Here is a 22,540-nt window from a genome sequence, read left to right as displayed (position 1 = left end):
TTATAGAGGCCAGAACGTTGTGTAGCTTTAAAAATAGGTTGGATAAATACATGAGTGGATGTGGGTGGGTGTGAGTTGGACCTGACAGCTTGTGCTACCAGGTCGGTTGCCGTGTTCCTCCCTTAAGTCAATGTGACCTGACCTGACTAGGTTGGGTGCATTGGCTTAAGCTGGTAGGAGACTTGGACCTGCCTCACATGGGCCAGTAGGCCTTCTGCAGTGTTCCTTCGTTCTTATGTTCTTATGTTTTGACTGGGATAGCCCTGGGTGGCCTGTTTGGGCTTGAGATATGAGTAACTTTTACCTTTGCCCGTAGACCAGGCTCAAGCCCCCAGCTATCCCACATTTTTGCATAACAAAGGGTGAGAAGGGTTGGATTTGAGTAGGACATGCACATGAGTAAATAAAATTCTCAAAAGCTTATTTCTTGGCTAGCATTAAAAACTGAGTTGGGCAAATATTGTCAGTGGGATGGATTGTGAAGGACCTGCCTAGTATGGGCCATCAGGCCTGCTACAGTGTTCCTCCTTTCTTATGTTCATTAAAAATCTGTTCCATGAGGAACAACAGTCAAGCTACACTAATAGTGTGGTGACACATCTCAAGACCCGTATGCTATGCTAGTTTACTGTATGTGTAACACTTCATAAAGACTGAACTTCCGTATCACTGATGTTCAATCTTTACAATGTGGATAGATTCCTAAAGTCAGTTCCTAGTCAGCCAGGCTGTGATTCATACAGTGGACTACATGTGTCCAGCAGTAACAGTCTAATTTTATCAGGCCTTAATCCACCAAGATGCCTGGTCTCTGACTGGACTGCTGGGTGGCGACTCCCAGCTAATCCTTTATGTCAACAGAGTTTCTTGAAAATCAAACCTTAAGACAAGATTCAGACTATCCAAACATAATGTGTATACTTCCAGAACCTGGAGTTTACCTGGAGAGAGTTCCGGGGGTCAACGCCCCCGCGGCCCGGTCTGTGACCAGGCCTCCTGCCAGAGCTTTGGCAGGATTTGTTTGTCCTCACAAAGTGACTATCAAGAAGGTAACCCCAGGAGCAAACTCTTGGATTACAAGCCAGAAACATTCTAAGTCATGACCTAAAACTTTTAGAGCATCTCTACATTACACACAAAAATTGCAGGCCCATGGATCTCCAAATTCTGCCAATATATATAAAGAGAATAATAAAAGGGTTACTGAATATTTTCTTAAAATAAAAACTCATTGTTTCTAATCAGCCAACCTGTTGCTTATGTCGAACTGCAAGCTGCCAATACCAAAAACCCATTCTTTTATGAACCAGGCCACTAACGTTTTATAGGGGCCTAGAAGGTGGTGTTAAAATCTTAACCCATCATGGTTTTTGAAGCCACTACCACAGGCTAAGAAATGTATACTATATTATCCAGTGAATCATCCTTTACCTAGATATCTTTGTTTTCTACAGCAGGTCAATAACAAAACTAAGGTTAATGAAGGGCCTAGAACTTCATTAAAGTTCAACTAAAAGTAATAATAAACTGAAGTGAACTTTAATCAATAATAATAGTGCAGTACTTACATCAACTGCAGTAGAGAAACCACCAGAATCTTCTGTTGCTGTGACAACCAACTGATAGATGTGTGGTTGACGAACATCCTCGAAGTTTAGTTCCTTCGCCAACTTGACTATACCAGATGTAGGTCCAATATTAAATGTCCCAGCACCCTGGCCTTTAGCTTTTAATGTGTATCTTATTTCTCGATCAGCAAAAGATTTAGCTTTAACGGAGATGATACTGAAAAACAAAAGGCACTTAACTAAAACATTATAATTTTGATACTAAACAGTAAAAAATATAAATAAAAAAAAATGAAATCTCTTGGTATTCAACAGACTGGATCCTGGTATGTAGAAAAGCATATTGTTCAACAGAGATTTAAGCCAGCTAGTCTTGGTCAATCATGGAAGCACTATGACAAAGGAAGTAAATGTTATGCTTTACCATTTTGATTGACACACTTAAGCAGTAGCCCTTGATTTTCTCCTCCATGATAGCCTTTCCATGAACAGCTTCATTTTTTCTTTCTTTTGCTTAAGTATTTGTACCAGAATGCCTTTGCCTGGCTTCCAATTATTGTTAATGTATAACTGATTTAGCGACACGAGAGACTTAAGTGAAAGTTCTACGTAAGTATACCCATAGAAAATAAGGCATCAAATTAAGTGACACAGAGGTGCAGATGCTTTGTTTAAACATGGTCTTTGAATACTGCAGCAATGACGTAGTTTGCAGTGGAAAAGCCATGTCTGAGATCAATATATACAGAAAAGGGAATTCAGAAATTACAAAATTGTTTAGTGGCACAATAAGACCTCTTTTACCCAAAATTTAGAAGTCCAATTTTAAATAAAGAAATTTTTTCTTGAAGAGATGTCACTCAGAGTAGAGTTGACACTCTTGGTAAGAACCATCACAAACTTGAATTTAGGCTTGTTTAAATCCCTACCCATACTCAAAATTAATGCCACACAAACATAATACTCTTTACTTCACTAATGCTCATACTGACCGAAGACTGGTGATAAACTGTAAGAGAACACCTAGACATCACACTCAAAACAAATACTTTGATATTCCTCTTTGCCTGAACCTCTATAGAAACTATATAAACAAAAAAAGCCAAAAACTGCAGAATAAGCTGGCAGATAAATAAAAAATTGTAACAATGTACATGTATTCAAGCAAAAACTCAAAAAAAGTGTTTAATGTATTTCTCTTAAACAAATTTTAATGGAATGCCTTAAATTACCATTAAAGTTTTACTTCCAAGTTATACCTGTACGTTGCTTGTAGTAGTTTCCTGGGTTCACAGTCCCACGGCCTGGTCGCAGGCAAAACCTACTGATTGGTGGGCTGATCAATCAGGGTGTTGGTGTCAACCACATGCAGACCAATGTAAACAACACAATCTGGTTGATCAAGAACTGACTTGAGAAACTTACTAAGTACCCTCCTGAAGATAGCCAGGGGGTTGTTGGCTATTTACCTTAGGCACAAAGGAAGCATACTGAAAAGTCTTAGACCCCTTACACTTACTGAATTCTCAACTAACTCACTGCACTCCTGCTTTTGATTGGAGGCAGTACTGTGCACCTTCTGCAAAGCTTCTTGCTTTCATATGGAGTGATTTCAGTGTGTAGGTTTAGGATCAATCCCTACAGAATGTTTTCAGGTATAAATTATGATGCATCTTTCTTGCTATGTTCCAAGGAGTACAGTCAAAGGACTTCAACTAAAATCTGTAGTTCAGATGCTTGACTGAGTTTGTATGAGTGATGAAGGTTCTCTGGATATAATCCAATTCTGCAATTTTTCCTGCCTTGAAGGGACCATTAATAAACAGCGATGTTCCAGCCTAGAAAGAATAACTGCTTTGAAAAGAACATCACTAGCTCAGAATCTCTCATACTGAACACTGTAGCTATCTAGCCAATCACTGTCCTTGTGGTAGTGATAGCAACATTGTTGTGATCCCTGAATGCAAGATCTGCCATTATCATTCCCACACACCACACATTGAATTTCTGCTATATGAAATTATTTGCACTCATCTTTTATGCTGTTTTAGTCTTTAATTCCTCAGTAACTGAAATCTGTCCTCAATGAACATTATTTTGTTGTTAGTGACCCACTGGAAAACTTGGTTTACACCAGCATGAAGATTCGATATGTCCTCAATGATAGCCATTCTCTATGACATGTGAAATCATAATTACACAATTGTAAACTACTCACCAAACAGAGGATTCGAACCCTTGGCAAGCCAGTCCTAATGACTTTGAAGGGAACCGAGCTAGAACTTGCCACAGCCATGCTGATGCAAGTCAAGAAAAACCAGTATTGTGATCACTGTGAGACCCATGTTAATCTTCCTATGGTGTACAGAAATATACCTATTTGGATGAAAATTATAAGGCTGGCATGATACAGTGGATAACACGCTGGCCTGCAAGTATTAGAACGAGACCGCCATGGGTTCAAGATCTCTGTTCAGCGAGTTCTCTAAATATGTCGGATTTAAAAAGGCTCAAGATAAGTGAGGAACACAGCCTTTCTTTGTGGTAGCCTACAATTTCACTCTGCTTATTACTCTGTGGGCTCTACCTATTAAGAAACTAAATATGTATCTGGACACTCTTAGTTACTTCTTTTGCACTCAATTTCTGAGCTATTACACTATGGTTGTACTTGTTGAAGGCTTTTGCCAAATTCACATACGTATACTACACCTGTATTTTGCTTGCCTCCCAGTGCATCGAAGACCATGTCATAATGATCCAGCAACTGCGAGAGGCAGGAGTGACCTGGTGTAAACCTAGGCTGTCCTGGGTTGTGCAACTGTTTTGATTCCACATGACTTGGACCCTTTATGCAACTGTTTTGATTCCACATGACTAAGGACCCTTTCAAAGATGTTGATTTATTAGCACTATCAGTCTGTAGTATTTTGCAATTATTTCAATGCCACCTTCATGACATGGAAGGAATCTAACAAGTTTGACTAATCTGAGTGTGTGCTAATCTGCACAGACTCAGATAAAACTTGTAGGTGTTATTATATTGATGGTATACAGTACCAACATGCTGATGAACAAGACAGATATGCAATACCTGGGTATCTTTATGAAGATGTTTAGCCAACTAGTTAACTAGTGGCATTTTCAATGCAACACAGGATTTACATATTGAAGACAGTAGAAGAAATAGAGAGAGATATTCGAGATGTTCAGTCCCTTAGCCTTGATGAAACCAAAGCAGATGAATGAGAATGCAAACATACACTGGAGGTAGAGGAGAGGTGTATCAAGTGACACCCACTAGTTTAAGTAATGTAGGTTATACCCAGTTGGTCCAAAGGTTAGCAATAAAGTAGATGATATCCTCTGTATCAAGATTCCCAGGTGATGCTGTGTTAGACAAGTTACTTGTTACATGTTATTTGTTACCCTCAAGAAGCCCAAGAGCTGTAGATCAACTCCCTCAAAAAAATCAAAAGATGAAACTTAACAGTAAAAATGCTAGACCAATCACTCATTTATTTGAATCTTCCTCTGGGTGCATTACATCAGAATTTAAAGTTCGAAACTATTTAAAAGAAGCGTTCCCAAGTTATCACACCAACTATGAAAGTATGAAGCCAATCAGAAGAGACATTGAAGTTAGAGCACAGGGACAGTGCAGAGGAAAAAATAATAATTTCAACAATCACTGAAGGTATCCCCCTTTCGGGGTATACATATAATATACACTAGACTTTGGTGTAACCAGTTTATTGGCACACACACGCACAGTGTGCAAAAGAAATAAGTGAAAAAGACCTCTACCATATAAACCTATGCTCTTCAAGATATGGTATTCACTCAACTCTTTTTCTCCATATCACATTATTGGCTCAGCATCTCCCTTGAAAGTTCTAGTTTTCCAGCCTATCTTTTTCCTTGCTGTAGTAATTACAACACTTGTGACCCTCGAATGTGAAATTTTCTGACATTATTCCTCCAAAGTCTGCCACATGGGATTTTCACTCTAGTGAACGATTTAAGTTTGTCCTGTACTCTGTTACAGTCTTTGCTTCCTCTGTTCTTCCACTGTGTGGCAATTGAATTATGTTCTCAATCAATATCATACTGTTGTCTGAGATCCACTGGAAGACTTGATTTATATCTGATTGAAGATTCGCCATGTCCTCGATGGATGCCACACTCAAAGATTCTAGAGACGTCAGCTAAAGTATGTTCCAGCACTTGATCTATGTATGACTTTGGCAATGTCAGATACAAGAATGAGAAGTACTGTGCCTTGAAGAATATGTATAGCTTTTCACTATGGCAGCCTCTAACTTCACACTGTTTGCTACTAATCTCTGGGTTCTATTCATCTAAAATTTAAATATCTACCTGCTCAGTTTTCCAGTTATTCCTCTTCCACATATTTTGTGTGCAATCACACTGTGGTCAAACCTGTCAAGCATTTTTGCAAAATCAATGTACATTATATCAGCATTTAGCGGGTCTTCCTAAGTACAGTGGTCAATTATCGTTCATGATCCGTTCCTGGAAGTGGGACTATTATCGAAATAGATGATTTTCGAATCAATTTTCCCCATAAGAAATAATGTAAATACAATTAATCCGTTCCTGACACCCAGAAGTATTAAAACAAAAAAAATTTTTACATGAAATATAGATGTAGTACATAAACAATACAATGGCACATGATGGATGAAACATTAACAGCATAACACTTACCTTTATTGGCGATTCTTCTTAGTGTATGGAAGACTGGAGGAGGAGAGACACTGAATTACTGTTTGGAAGGGGAATCCCCTTCCATCAACACCTCAGGTACCAAGTGCTTTTCTGGGGTTACTTCTCTTCTCTGTTTCTTAATACCACTAGGACCAGCTTGAAAGTCACTGGAATCCTGTCTCGCAAAAAAAACGTCCAGAGCGCTCTGTTTCTTGAGTCTCTTTAAAACATCCCCAAAATGGGCCAAGACTCTGTCACTGTACAAGCTGCCGATATGGCTTGCAACATCCTTCTCAGGGTGATGTTTCTCCATAAATCTTTCCATCCTACCTCACATATCAAAAATCTCCTTAATTTCTGAAGAAGGCACCTTCTTCCATCTCTCTACCTCCTCCTCTGCAGCAAGATTCTGAGCTGCAATCTGTTGCTCTTCCTGCTGAAACTCTTGCTCCTTTCATATTGTTCAATGATGTTTTTCTTAAATTCAATCGTATTTCTCACCTTCTTTACCAAAGGTTTGGCACTAGGAGCTTTCTTTGGAGCCAAGGTAGCTTATTTAGCACTTGCAAGCACTAAAATGAATGGAATATTATGAAATATTTTGTATGAACACGTGAGGGGACCGTCGCTCACTGGTAAACAATGGCTGGGAACGGCTCAGAGCCGTGAGTACACGTCCAGGACGAAAGACGATTAGCGAGTTAACGGACCATTTGTGAGCCAATGTTTAGACAAAATAACGGGACTATTTCCGAAATGGAGAACTTTCAGGCCGGACGATTATTGAGGGACCACTGTACCTAGGATTGCACTGTCATGATCTAGCAGTTGTGAAAGGTAGGTGCAACCTGCCTAAACCCATGCTGTCCTGGATTGTGCAACTGCTGTGATTCCATGTGATCAGCAATCTTGCTTCTTAGACCCTGTTTAAAAATTTTGATGTGTGAAGTTAACGATATTGGTCTATAGTTTTGCAGCAGCGGCAGCGGCAGCAACGGTATCCTACCAGCTCTTCTTTCTCAAAAAAACATCGCCCATCAAAACTTGTGATGGCCTAAGTGAAAGTTCAACTACATGAACCCACGTAGACCACAACATGACCCAAGAATACTAAGAATGTAACCCAAATCTTGACAAAATTAGAAGATCTAAGGAAGACAGCCCTGCTAACCCAAACACTGCCTCCGCTGCCAGACAACCACTTAACCCAAGCTCCGAGAAAACAAGCCTTCTCCTCCATTGCTACACAGTATCTACTTCAGTGATACTATGAAAGGATATCGCAGAAGACACAACACCAGTAATAAAAGAATAACAGCAAGGACCCTAGAACTCAACTTGTCTACCCAGCAGGACGCCAGTGTATCATCAACCCCTCTCTCCGCCGCCACCCAAGGAACAACAACAACAACAACAAACATGGCTGACTCCCCCTCCAACTCCACTCCCTTCAAAGGATTCATCCATGATAACTCAGGTACGATTATTCCTGACAATATCAAGGACTACATCGTTGCTCTAGAAAATGAAATCAAAGATATCAAAGCAGCACTCGAGCGACGAGATTCCAAGATAACCAACCTCGAGAATAAGATCCAAAACCTTGAAGAGAAGATTACATCGGGAAGTGTTGATACAGAAAATACTCTAAAAGCAGCTATAGCCAGTCACACTGAACAAATAACAACAATAAATATGAAGGTTGAAGAAGCAATCAAGGACTGGAATCTGAACATGCACACTCGACTAAATGAATACCTTGATTTCCAAGACGACAAAACTGAACAAGATAAGTTGTCTGATGCAGTTATAATAAACAGTCCACACATTCCTAGTGACATAACACAAGCACAGTGCAAAGAAACTGCTATCAGGATAATACAGAACCACGTACAAGTCATCGTGCAAAACAATGAAATCAAAGAAACACGTTTGTTAGGAAAACCAGGAAGTAAACACAGTATAATGATCCGACTTCATTCATACGATAAAAGAAAGGACCTAATTAAATCAGCAATTACAATGAAAAATGGAGTGTACATAAATGAGTGTCTAACAAAAAAACGTCAAAACCTTCTGTTCAGGCTGAGAAAACTTAAACAGGAAAACAAAATACATCAGTGTTTCACGCGAGATGGGAAAATACTAGTAAGGAAAACATCAACAGGACAACAATATACCATCTCAAATGAACATGATTTCTCTACCTTCCTTAGAAAAGCTGACATTTCTGTAACAGATTAAATAAGTGCCCTTAATACATATATACGTGTGGTGCATATAGTGTACGTTACTATCATATTGTACATTATTATTTTTATTATTTTTCATCACTAGCTAATGCCAACTACCTCCAATACTCTATAACTTTCTTACTGCTATTAATTGCTCATAATTTTAAATTAAAAGTCAAATCTTACTCCAAATTAATAATATTCATTTTTTCTTACCTGTCCATTTAATTTTGTTTATCACTACTTGTTTTTTTAGTCACTTTACATTGTATATTCAATTAGTGTATATTCCAATTACTTTTTTGCAAGTACCAAAACTATCTTTTGCTAGCTAGTACCAACTACCTCATTTTTTTTACTTTTATTGTGCAATAAACTGCTCAATTTATCTAATATTACAAATCAGATCTTACTCCTAAACCAATATTATTTCATAGTGACCATCTGTCCATTTAACTTTGTTTACCATTACTTAATTTTAGTCCCTTATATATTTTCTCCTTTATTTTAGCTTTATATAACTACCCTAGCTTATACATTCACAATTGTTAAAATAATCAAGGTGCTATTCTCAGGTGCTAAAGTAGAACAAGTTCACAATTTTGCATTATATTCCAAAGCTCATTTATTTTATAGTACTACCTACTATCATATTCCCAAGCTCCATTATTTGATCATCACTTTATTTGTACTAGTCCCTTTTATATTGTCTCCTTTATTTTAGCTTAAAAAAAAAAAAAAAAAAAAAAAAAAAACTACCTTAGCTCATTATTTTACATTTGTTAAATAATTCAGGTGCTATTTTTTAGCTTAAGACTATTTACTTTGTTTTATACTTAATTCTAACTATAGATTCACTACAAATCTTATGATTACAAGCATTGATCCAGATACCAACCTCTTATTTAATGACTTAAATGAATCAAACAGTTACTGTAATTACTACACTGCAGAACAATCAAAGGCACTTCTCAGTGCCAACAACAACATAACTATCTTTAACTACAATATCAGATCTTTAAGCAAGCATTACGATGACCTCATAGCATTACTAAATTCCTTACATGCCAATATGTCCATCATTACACTAACTGAAACCTGGCTAAAGCCTGATACTACAGATGTCTATACCATTCCTGGTTACACAGCCATACACAACTGTAGGCCAGACCAACAAGGGGGTGGCACAGCCATATACTACTCAGACCAACTAGAATGTATCACTAATACTTGCACAAGAGATGAACATGGGGAATATATAATAGCCAAATTCAAATCCAAATACCTACGAAAACCTCTCACATTGATAAACATCTACAGAGTTCCACAGTCAAACATTAGCCAATTTAGTCAAAACCTAGGAAGTATGATAACTGATGCACGCATGAACAAAGATCACTTACTACTCTCAGGTGACTTCAATATAAATCTCCTGCAAGACCAGGACCCACACGTTACTGAATTCACAAACACAATGAGTAACTGTATGTTGCTACCAACAGTAACAAAACCTACAAGAGTTACAGAGACTAGTGTTTCCCTACTTGACCACATCTGGACCAACACCATATCCCCTTTAAAATCAGGCATAATTACAGATAATACCACAGACCACTACCCTACTTTCCTCATAACAACTCTTGGTAAATTACCCCAAGACACTACTAAAGTCACCTTCAGACTTCACAATGAGGCAGCCATTAATAACTTCACAACAGCATTAGCAAACATTGATTGGCACACTGAGCTAGAAATCAATACAGATATTGACGAATGTATTAATAATTTTCTAAAAAAGACTCAATACCTCTATAACAAGCACTGCCCTAAAAAAACTAAGCAGATGACAGCTAAGAGACTGAACAGTCCCTGGCTAACACCCAGCATTCTCAAATCCATAAATACAAAACACCAATATGAAAAACAGTACAGAATGGGTCACATAACCAGAGACCAAACAAAACGTTACTCGTCAATCCTAACCAGCCTGATAAGAAGGGCAAAAAAATTGTATTATGAGAACAGATTATCCAACTTACGAGGTGATATAAAAAAGACCTGGAAAACCCTATCAGAAATTCTGGGAACAAAAAAGATATCACGAAATAGCGAAATAAAATTAGCAAAATCAGATGAACCCCAACTCCCACCAACAGAAACAGCAAACAGACTCAATGATTTCTTCTCCACTATAGGACAAAACCTTGCCAATAAAATCCCAAGCTCAGATACCCCACCAAATGACTACCTCACCGGCAACTACCCGAACACACTGTTCCTAGCTCCGACTAACCCATACGAAGTCTCCCTTATTATCAACGCACTAAAAAACAAGGCAGGAGATTTAAATACCTTACCACCCTTTATATACAAAAAAGTGTCACAAGTGCTATCACCAATCATTGCAACACTCTTTAACAAATCCATTGAATCCTCCACCTTCCCTACAGTACTCAAAATAGCAAGGGTCACCCCGATCCACAAAGGAGGAGACCAAACAGAGTTGAATAACTATAGGCCAATATCCAACTTACACCCTCTCTCAAAAATCTTCGAAAAATTAATTCATAAACGAATCTACTCCTACCTTATCTCCCAAAACATACTCAACCCCTGCCAATTTGGATTCAGGCCTAATAAAAATACTAATGATGCTATTATACACATGCTAGAACATATATACACTGCAATAGAGAAAAAAGAAGTCCCACTGGGGATCTTCATTGACTTACGTAAAGCTTTTGATACAGTTGACCATGACTTGCTCCACGTAAAATTATCACACTATGGTATAAGAGGGCACTCCCTCAACTACCTCAAGTCATACCTCAGCAACAGAAGCCAATATGTGTACGCAAATGGGGCAAACTCTTCTGCACAACCAATTACAGTTGGTGTCCCACAGGGAAGTGTCCTTGGCCCTCTTCTCTTTCTCCTATACATAAATGACCTACCAAATGCTTCTCAATTACTCAAACCCACACTATTTGCTGATGACACAACATACGTCTTCTCCCACCCGAGCCCAGTCACGCTAGCCAATACTGTAAATACCGAATTACAGAAAATATCTACCTGGATGAGTACTAACAAACTTACACTAAACATTGACAAAACCTACTTCATTCAGTTTGGTAACAGAGCTACAGATGTCCCTCTTAACATAATGATAAACGGATCACCTATCACAAAGCTAACAGAGGGAAAATTCTTAGGAATCCACCTTGATAATAGACTCAAATTTCATACACATATACAACAAATTTCTAAGAAAATTTCCAAGACTGTAGGCATACTATCGAAGATACGGTACTATGCTCCACAGTCAGCCCTCCTGGCCCTATATCACTCTCTTATTTACCCCTATCTCACCTATGGAATTTGTGCATGGGGCTCAACAACAAGTAACCATCTCAGACCACTAATTACCCAACAAAAGGCTGCAGTTAGAATGATAACAAATTCTCACTACAGGCAGCACACTCCACCAATATTCAATACACTCAACCTACTCACCATACAAAACATCCATACTTATTACTGCACCTATTACATACATAGAACACTCAACTCTGATATTAACCCTCCCCTCAAACATCTCCTTGCCAACCTCAACAGAACACATGACCATAACACAAGGCACAGATCACTCTTTGATATTCCTCGTGTCCATCTCACGCTATGCAAAAACTCAATGCACATAAAAGGCCCTAAAATCTGGAATTCATTACCTGTAAATATAAAAGAAACACTACCTGTTTATAAATTCAAGTCTCTTCTCAAAGATCACTTACTCACCCAAAACCAAATAAATACTGAATAACTGAACCTTATAAATTGTATATCTTAAATGTTTCTCACAATTATATCACATAAATGTTAAACCTAAAACCCAATCTAACTTTATTATTTTTTAAATTCACTACCTAACAGAATACTCCATTCTACTGAATTTACAACAATGCATGCAACCATATGACCTGTCTTTGTAATACTCACTTGTGCTTTATAGTAATCAGTTTACATTAATGTTTTTCACTGATTTCATCATTGCTTAGTTAATCTTAAGTTAATTTTAAGCCAGCCCGTAATGCTATGCATAGTATAAGTGGCTTTGGCATGCTGCTCTTATCTGTATTTTTTTTTGTACCTCTGTAAGTGTGCTCAAATTATAAATAAATAAAATAAATAAATAAATAAACTGTTTTACTGCCTCCTTTATGAAGTGGAGCAATATCAATGATTTTTAATGACTAGGATGATACCCATTTCCAGGCTCCTCCTCTATAAAATACACAAGATAGCAGTTTCTTACAACTTATTATTATTATTTCAATTATTAACCTTTTCAGGGTCAGTCCTGTACTTATAGGTGAAAATTCTAGTGCCTTCAAATCTGGTGGAAGAAAGCTGGTAGGCCTACATATGAAAGAATGGGTCTGCATGGTCGGTTTGCACAGTATAAAAAAAACCCTGCAGCACACAGTGCAGAATGAGAAAAAAAAAAATTCTGACCATGTTTTTGGCTTAAAACAGCAACTTTGCAGTGTATTTTTGTATGGTATTTATGGTTGTTTTCTTGGTCTCATCTGACAGAATGGAAGATATATTACACAAATAGAGATGATTTTTATTGGTTTCACAATGGAAAGTACCTTGAAATTGAGCTCAAAGTAGCAGAAATGTTCAATTTTTGCCAATGTTCAACAGTGTGTGATGAATGGTTTTGAAAACCGACAACTTGAAGAATTCAATAGTAACTCTGCCAATAGTTCAATAGTAAATAAATCATGCCACACATCCAATACATGTCAACTGGCGAGTCTAACATTCTTTCACAAGTGCGCTGATATTATTTATACCATTTTTACAATAATGCAGTAGTCTGCATTATTGTAAAAAATAAAAATTCAAAATGGAAAAAAAAATAAAAATTCAAAATAGAAAGCAAGAGTAATACAAGAGGGGCCTGGAGACATGACTAATGAACAGAGAAAATGTTATTTTAGTGCCAGGAATGTCTGTCTTGTTTATTCTGGACCCTATTTTCAAATTGGCATCTTTTGAAATTTGTGTGAAATCAGCCAAATTGCCAATTCCTGACCACTTTATTGGGTAGCTGAAATCAGTAAATGGGCAGTTTCTTGTACTCAATCAATAAAACAATTGGAGCTCAAACAAAATAGCTATGACTTTAGTCAACTGGAACAATGGAAGTGGCCAAAAATGGGGCTCAAGGTGGGCAAAATTGCCAATGTGTATATATCGCCAATACGTATATCGCCGATACATACGCATATCGCCGATACATATATATATCGCCGATGCGTGTATATCACAGAAACTGTGGAGATGTTGGCAGAGTTACAAGTCTCATTACTGAAAAACTTGTTATGGTCTTCGATCTATAGAGTGACGAGAGGTTCACTGAACACAGTCATACTGTGATTTCAGTAATTTCTTTGTCATCAGTTCAACCTTTATGTAAAAGCCTTATACTGCATGTGCTTTTGCCTTGGATTTTGCATAAGAGAACAAGTATTGGAAATTTTTCTAATTTCATTTATGGATCTCCGCTCCCTTCCTCAGTTTGTGCACAATGTTCTCCATTTCTCTAACCAGATGTATATCAATGTGTATCAGAGTTTTCCTTCATACTTCAGAGAGTCTGTTGCCTTTGACGAGATATGTTATCTGTCATCTGTGTCTGTAGAGGGAGTGCCTCTCTCTTCCTTAGCTGTAGATGTATTGTCTGGAGCAAACTTCAAGCTCCAAAGAGTTCATCCTCCCAAGAAATTGGTGTAGATCTTTGGTAGTCATATCATCATCTCAGTGTAACTCGTTAAGTTTGTGATTTATTTGGTCCTAGTTGATGATGCTTTGTTGAAGTTGAATCTCTTGAACTTGCCCTCATGACTGTTTGCATTTTTCTGTCTCAGGCCACTGTGCACCAAGGTCTGAACCTTTATGTCATGGTCTGAGACTGCAGTCTGACATAGTTACATCCCAGTCTAGGGCCTCACTATTCATAAATGTAAGGGAAAAGGTGTTTTCCAGTCAGGTCAATTCAGCAATCTGCTGGCTTTAGGTGAATTAATTGTAGAGGTTCAATAATCCTGTTGTGTGGGACTGTTCCTCCAATTTAGCCCCAGGGACTCTCTGCTACATTCTTCCACTGAAGATGTCTGAAATTAGTCTCAAGATATTTGGGGATGGGTTTAACAGGTTATAAAAACTTACCCTTAAAGTGCTGGCAAGTTATGTATGGTGATTTACGTACAATCACAACTAGTTTCTGGTTTTTGATACTGACTGTCAGAACTTCAACTACATCATTCATGATGTTCAGTAAATTAGTGAATATGAGCAACTAATATACAAGCTGATCCCCTCACAGACAGTTTTTCCTGGTTGCATCTAAATAGCCTTTTATTTGAGGCTGTGTGATGGCTGCAAACATCGCATTTGACTCACGAGAAGACCACTGAAATTATATTTTGTAGTTTTTCCTCAGTTTTTGAACATTTGCTAACACAATAGATGACATCACTAGTTGTTGTGTTGGGATGCTTGTTGGTTGGACCAAGCATCGGTGGCTCTGATGAGTAAGCTTCAATTCCAGTCCAACATAGCTTCTAAGTGGTGATAAATTCTTAACATTTCTTGCCATTTTCTGCTTGCTGGAACTGAAAAATTCCTTAATAAAGCCAATTACCTCAGAGTCCTAAATATGCACTTATTGGAGTGGAGAAGAGAGAAATACAATATAATATACACAGGAAGGTGATTGAGGGTCTGGTTCCCAATCTGCACACTGCCATAACATACTGGAATGAGAGTTAGTGAAGAATGTGCAAAACAGGCCCAATAAAAAAGAGGGGGACAGTAAGAGAACAGTGATTAACAATGATAGGGCCAAACTGTTTATCACCTTATTACAAGATACTAGAAACACTGCCAGGAAAATTTACAAGTTTTCAAGAAGAAATTGGATTTGCAGCTGTGTCAAGTGCCAGATCAACTAGGCTGTGATGGATAAGTGGGCCAGTGGGCTGCTGGCTTTAAGAACATAAGAACATAACTCATGAAATCGTAACTACAGCAGGCCTACTGGCCCATGTGAGGCAGGTCCAATTCTCCTACTGGCTTAAGCCAACACCCTAACCTACTCTGGTCAGGTCACATTCACTTAAGGAAGGAGCATGGCATCTGACCTAGTCAGGTCCAACTCGCACCCACCCCCACCCACTCATGTATTTATCTAACCTATTTTTAAAACTACACGTCTTAGCTTCTATGACGGTACTCAGGAGTTTGTTCCACTCATCCACTACTCTATTACCAAACCAGTGCTTTCCTTTATCCTTCCTGAATCTGAATTTTTCTAACTTTAAGCCACTACTGCGAGTCCTGTCTAGGCTAGATATTTTTAGCATCCTGTTTTCCATTTATACACCTCAATCATCTCCCACCTAATTCTATGCCTTTCTAGAGAGTGCAGATTCAGGGTCCTCAGTCTATCTTCGTAAGGAAAATTTTTGATACATGGGATCAACTTTGTCACCCTCCTTCGTGCGTTTTCCAGTGCATTTATATCCATTCTGTAAAAGTGACCAGAATTTTGCAGCATAATTTAAATGAGGCCTAACCAAAGATACACAGAGTTGAAGAACAACCTGAGGACTTCTATTATTTATACTTCTTGATATGAAGCCAAGGATTCTGTTAGCTTTATTGTGAAAACTTATGCACTGTTGTCTTGGTTTCAGATTACAGCTAACCAGAACTCCCAAATCCTTTTCACAATCAGCAATATTAACTCTTTTAGGGTAGACACACCCAATCCTGAACTCGGTCTCAGGGTAAAAAAAAAAAAAAAAATCTTACGAAATGAGAGAGAATCATTTCTAGATGGTAATGACACCAAAAGTATGAAATTTGATGGAAAACTTACAAAATTAAGCTCTCACAAAGTTTATGATATCGGCGACATCTACGCATTGGCAATTTCGCCCACTTTGAGCCCTATTTTCGGCCAATTCCGTTGTTCCATTTGACTAAAACCATAGCAATTTCGCTAGAACTCCATTTGTTCTATCAACTGAGTACAAGAAACTGCCCATTTACTGATTTCAACTACAAAATAAATTGTTCAAATTGGCAATTTGGCCAATTTAACACAAATTTCAAAAGATGCTAATTTCAAGAGAGGGTCCAGAATAAACAAGACAGACATTCCTGGCACTAAAATAAAATTTTCTCTGTTCATTAGTCACATCTCCAGGCCCTCTCTTATAATACTTTTGCTTTCCATTTTGAATTTTTATTCTCACAAAAAATAGAAGATGTACTGTTATGCAGGCTACTGCATTATTGTAAAATGATATAAATAATATCAGAACACTTGTGAAAGAATATTAGACTCACTAGTTGACATGTATTGAACGTGTGGCGTGATTTGTTTATTCTTGAACATCGGTAAAAATCAAACATTTCCGCTACTTTGCGCTCAATTTCAAGATACTTTTAATTGTGAAACCAATCAAAATCATCTCTTTATCTGTAATATATCTTCCATTCTATCAAATGAGACCAAGAAAACAAGAATACAACCACAAATACCATGCAAAAATACATTGCAAAGTTGCTGCTTTATAACAAAAACACAGTTTTTTTCTCATTATGTACTGTGTGCTGCAGAATTTTTTTTATACTGCACACACTGACCATGCAGACCCATTCTTTCATATGTACGCCTACCAGCTTTCTTCCGCTCAATTTAAGAGCGCTAAAATTTTGGTGTGTAAGTAAGGCACTGACCCTGCCTCTTAACCCTTTCAGGGTTGAGACCCTCAAATCTGAAGTCCCACCAAGGGTTGGAAAATATTAAAAAAATACAAAAAAAAAAAATTTTTTTTTTACGAAATCATAGTTTTTTTTTTTTTGTAAATATTAAAAGTTAAAAAAAAATTTGCGATCAATATTTACTGAGATATGGGGTCGTGAAGTTGACAGAAAATGAACCGCTTAAGGCAACATTGCTGACTGCCGATCACCCGGTAATAATTTTTTTTTTTTTTTTTTTTTTAATTTTTTTTCTTTTCTTTCTTAGTTTTTTTTTCAAAGAACTTTTATGGTCTGTGAGACCAATATAAGGCCTACTTTTTATATATTCACTCTTTCAATACTACACAATAACTGCACAAATGTTGTCGTCAATATACTGTTTACAAAACATGTTTATGCAAACCAACAATATAAAATGTTTATTATTATTTTTCCATCACACACACACACACACACACACACACATATGTTAATGTTGCAGTTTAAAAACTGTAGTGTAAAGCACCCTTCTGGCAAGACAGTGATGGAGTGAATGATGGTGAAAGTTTTTCTTTTTCGGGCCACCCTGCCTTGGTGGGAATCGACCAGAGTGATGATAATAATATATATATATATATATATATATTTTTTTTCAACAAGTCGGCCGTCACATTGGCCGATTCCCACCAAGGCAGGGTGGCCCGAAAAAGAAAAACTCTCACCATCATTCACTCCATCACTGTCTTGCCAGAAGGGTGCTTTACACTAGTTTTTAAACTGCAACATTAACACCCCTCCTTCAGAGTGCAGGCACTGTACTTCCCATCTCCAGGACTCAAGTCCGGCCTGCCGGTTTCCCTGAACCCCTTCATAAATGTTATTTTGCTCACACTCCAACAGCACGTCAAGTATTAAAAACCATTTGTCTCCATTCACTCCTATCAAACACGCTTACGCATGCCTGCTGGAAGTCCAAGCCCCTCGCACACAAAACCTCCTTTACCCCCTCCCTCCAACCTTTCCTAGGCCGACCCCTACCCCGCCTTCCTTCCACTATAGACTGATACACTCTTGAAGTCACTCTGTTTCGCTCCATTCTCTCTACATGTCCGAACCACCTCAACAACCCTTCCTCAGCCCTCTGGACAACAGTTTTGGTAATCCTGCACCTCCTCCTAACTTCCAAACTACGAATTCTCTGCATTATATTCACACCACACATTGCCCTCAGACATGACATTTCCACTGCCTCCAGCCTTCTCCTCGTTGCAACATTCATCATCCATGCTTCACACCCATATAAGAGCGTTGGTAAAACTATACTCTCATACATTCCCCTCTTTGTCTCCAAGGGCCAAGTTCTTTGTCTCCACAGACTCCTAAGTGCACCACTCACCCTTTTCCCCTCATCAATTCTATGATTCACCTCATCTTTCACAGACCCATCCGCTGACATGTCCACTCCCAAATATCTGAATACATTCACCTCCTCCATACTCTCTCCCTCCAATCTGATATCCAATCTTTCATCAAGTAATCTTTTTGTTATCCTCATAACCTTACTCTTTCCTGTATTCACTTTTAATTTTCTTCTTTTGCACACCCTACAAATTCATCCACCAATCTCTGCAACTTCTCTTCAGAATCTCCCAAGAGCACGGTGTCATCAGCAAAAAGCCACTGTGACAACTCACGCTTTATGTGTGATTCTTTATCTTTTAACTCCACGCCTCTTGCCAAGACCCTCGCATTTACTTCTCTTACAACCCCATCTATAAATATATTAAACAACAACGGTGACATCACACATCCCTGTCTAAGGCCTACTTTTACTGGGAAATAACTTCCCTCTTTCCTACATACTCTAACTTGAGCCTCACTATCCTCGTAAAAACTCTTCACTGCTTTCAGTAACCTACCTCCTACACCATACACCTGCAACATCTGCCACCTTTTTTCCCCTCATCAATTCTATGAATAACCTCATCCTTCATAAATCCATCCGCCGACATGTCAACTCCCAAGTATCTGAAAACATTCACTTCTTCCATATTCCTCCTCCCCAATCTGATATCCAATTTTTCTTTATCTAAATCATTTGATACCCTCATCACCTTACTCTCTTCTATGTTCACTTCCAACTTTCTACCTTTACACACATTCCCAAACTCATCCACCAACCTTTGCAATTTTTCTTTAGAATCTCCCATAAGCACAGTATCATCAGCAAAAAGTAACTGTGTCAATTCCCATTTTGAATTTGATTCCCCATAATTTAATCCCACCCCTCTCCCGAACACCCTAGCATTTACTTCTTTTACAACCCCATCTATAAATATATTACACAACCATGGTGACATTACACATCCCTGTCTAAGACCTACTTTTACTGGGAAGTATTCTCCCTCTCTTCTACACACCCTAACCTGAGCCTCACTATCCTCATAAAAACTCTTTACAGCATTTAGTAACTTACCACCTATTCCATATACTTACAACATCTGCCACACTGCTCCCCTTTCCACTACCCTATGCCTTTTCTAAATCCACAAATGCAATAAAAACTTCCCTACCTTTATGTAAATACTGTTCACATATATGCTTCAATGTAAACACTTGATCTACACATCCCCTACCCACTCTGAAACCTCCTTGCTCATCCACAATCCTACATTCTGTCTTACCTCTAATTCTTTCAATTATAACCCTACCATACACTTTTCTTGGTATACTCAGTAAACTTATTCCTCTATAATTTTTACAATCTTTTTTGTCCCCCTTCCCTTTATATAAAGGGACTATACATTCTCTCTGCCAATTCCTAGGTACCTTCCCCTCTTTCATACATTTATTAAACAAAAATACCAACCACTCCTACACTATATCCCTCCCCCTGCTTTTAACATTTCTGTCATGATCCCGTCAGTTCCAGCTGCTTTACCCCCTTTCATTCTACGTACAGTGGACCCCCGGTTAACGATTTTAATCCGTGCAAGAGGGCTCATCGTTATGCGAAATAATCGTTATGCGAATGAATTTTCCCCATAAGAAATAATGGAAATAAAATTAATCCGTGCAAGACGCCCAAAAGTATGAAAAAAAAATTTTTTTACCACATGAAATGTTAATTTTAATACACACAAACTGAAAAAGGCATGCACAATTACATGACACTTACTTTTATTGAAGATCTGGTGATGATTGATGGGATGGGAGGAGGGGAGAGCATTATCTTCTTACTGTTTAGAAGGGGAATCCCCTTCCATTAGGACTTGAGGTAGCAAGTCCTTTTCTGGGGTTACTTCCCTTCTTCTTTTAATGCCACTAGGACCAGCTTGATAGTCACTGGACCTCTGTCGCACAACAAATCTGTCCATAGAGCTCTGTACCTCCCGTTCCTTCAAGACTTTCCTAAAATGGGCCATAACATTGTCATTGAAATAGTCACAAGCACGGCTTGCAACAGCTGTGTCAGGGTGATTTTCATCTATAAAGGTTTGCAGTTCAACCCACTCTGCACACATTTCCTTAATCTTTGAAGTAGGCACAATGGATTCCACAACTGGCATAGGCTTCTCAGGGTTAGCCCCAAACCCTTCAAAATCTTTCTTAATTTCCATACTAATTCTCACCCTTTTTACCACAGGGTTGGCACTAGAAGCTTTCTTGGGGCCCATGGTCACTTATTTTCCAGAAACAGCACCGAAAATACTGTAATAATACGAAATATTCCGAGTGTATGCTTGGATGTTACCGCGGAGGCTGGCTGGTAAACAATGGGACGGAGCGGCACATGTGAGGCTGGCTGAGGGCACATTGGACGCGTCTCGGACGAAAATCGGTATGCGGGTTTTTAATCGGTATGCGCGGCAAAAATTTTGCGATAAAAGTAATCGTTATGCGGAAAAATCGCTATGCGATGCCATCGTTATGCGGGGGTCCACTGTAATGCCTCACGCACCTCTCCCACACTCACATCCTGTTCTTCTTCACTCCTAAAAGATGGTATACCTCCCTGGACAGTGCATGAAATTACCGCTTCCCTTTCTTCGTCGACATTTAAAAGTTCCTCAAAATATTCTCGCCATCTACCCAAAACCTCCATCTCCCCATCTACTAACTCCCCTTCTCTGTTTTTAACTGCAAATCCATTCGCTCTCTAGGCTTTCTTAACTTGTTTAACTCACTCCAAATTTTTTTTCTTATTTCCATTAAAATTTCTTGACAGTGCCTCTCTCACTATCATCTGCTCTCCTTTTGCACTCTCTCACCACTCTCTTCACCTTTCTTTTACTCTCCATATACTCTACTCTTCTTATAACACTTCTGCTTTGTAAAAAACTCTCATAAGCTCACTTTTTCTCTTATCTCACACCCTTTACTTCATCATTCCACCAATCGCTCCTCTTTCCTCCTGCACCCACCCTCCTATAACCACAAACTTCTGCCCCACATTCTAATAGTGCATTTTTAAAACTATTCCAACCCTCTTCAACCCCCCCCCCCATTACTCATACTTGCACCAGCCCACCTTTCTGCCAATACAGTGGACCCTGACTTACAATATTAATTCATTTCAAAAGTCTGTTCAGGTGCCGTTACCGAACAAATTTGTCCCCATAAGGAATACTGTAAATTAGATTAGTCCGTTTCAGACCCCCAAAAATACACATACAAAAGCACTTACAAAAATACACTTACATAACTGTTCGAGTTGGGAGCTGATCATAAGGCGGGGGTCCACTGTAGTTGCTTATATCTCACCCGAACTTCTTCCTCCCTTAGTTTATACACTTTCACCTCCCTCTTGCTTGTTGTTGCCATTTTCCTCTTTTCCCATCTACCTCTTACTCTAACTGTAGCTACAACTAAATAATAATCTGATATATCAGTTGCCCCTCTATAAATGTGTGCATCCTGGAGCCTACCCATCAACCTTTTATCCACCAATACATAATCTAACAAACTACTTTCATTACGTGCTATATCATACCTTGTATATTTATTTATCCTCTTCTTCATAAAATATATATTACAGTGGTCCCTCAATACACCTACCATCCGACTTACGACCTGCTCGACTTACGACCTGCTCGACATACGTCCACTCGACTTACGACCGTGCATCTGGCAGCTGGGCTGGGCCGGCTGATGCACAGCACTGTACAATATTTGACAACA

At 38.5% G+C, this 22,540-nt stretch overlaps 1 protein-coding gene across 5 annotated transcripts in view; it reads right to left on the bottom strand.

The window, feature by feature from the left end:
• LOC128696198 (neural-cadherin-like) overlaps positions 1 to 22,540 on the bottom strand; it is a 703,451-nt gene that overhangs the window by 79,205 nt on the left and 601,706 nt on the right. For all 5 annotated transcript variants that reach the window (XM_070094825.1, XM_070094826.1, XM_070094828.1 and 2 more), the window contains exon 5: positions 1,569 to 1,785. In XM_070094825.1, coding sequence (XP_069950926.1) covers positions 1,569 to 1,785 — 217 coding nt within the window. The remainder of the gene's footprint in view (positions 1 to 1,568; positions 1,786 to 22,540) is intronic.

This window comes from Cherax quadricarinatus, chromosome 48 (genome assembly GCF_038502225.1).
Source record: "Cherax quadricarinatus isolate ZL_2023a chromosome 48, ASM3850222v1, whole genome shotgun sequence".
Classification (NCBI taxonomy): domain Eukaryota; kingdom Metazoa; phylum Arthropoda; class Malacostraca; order Decapoda; family Parastacidae; genus Cherax; species Cherax quadricarinatus.
Note: the sequence above shows the minus strand (reverse complement) of the source record. Positions and strands in the feature narration are given on the sequence as shown.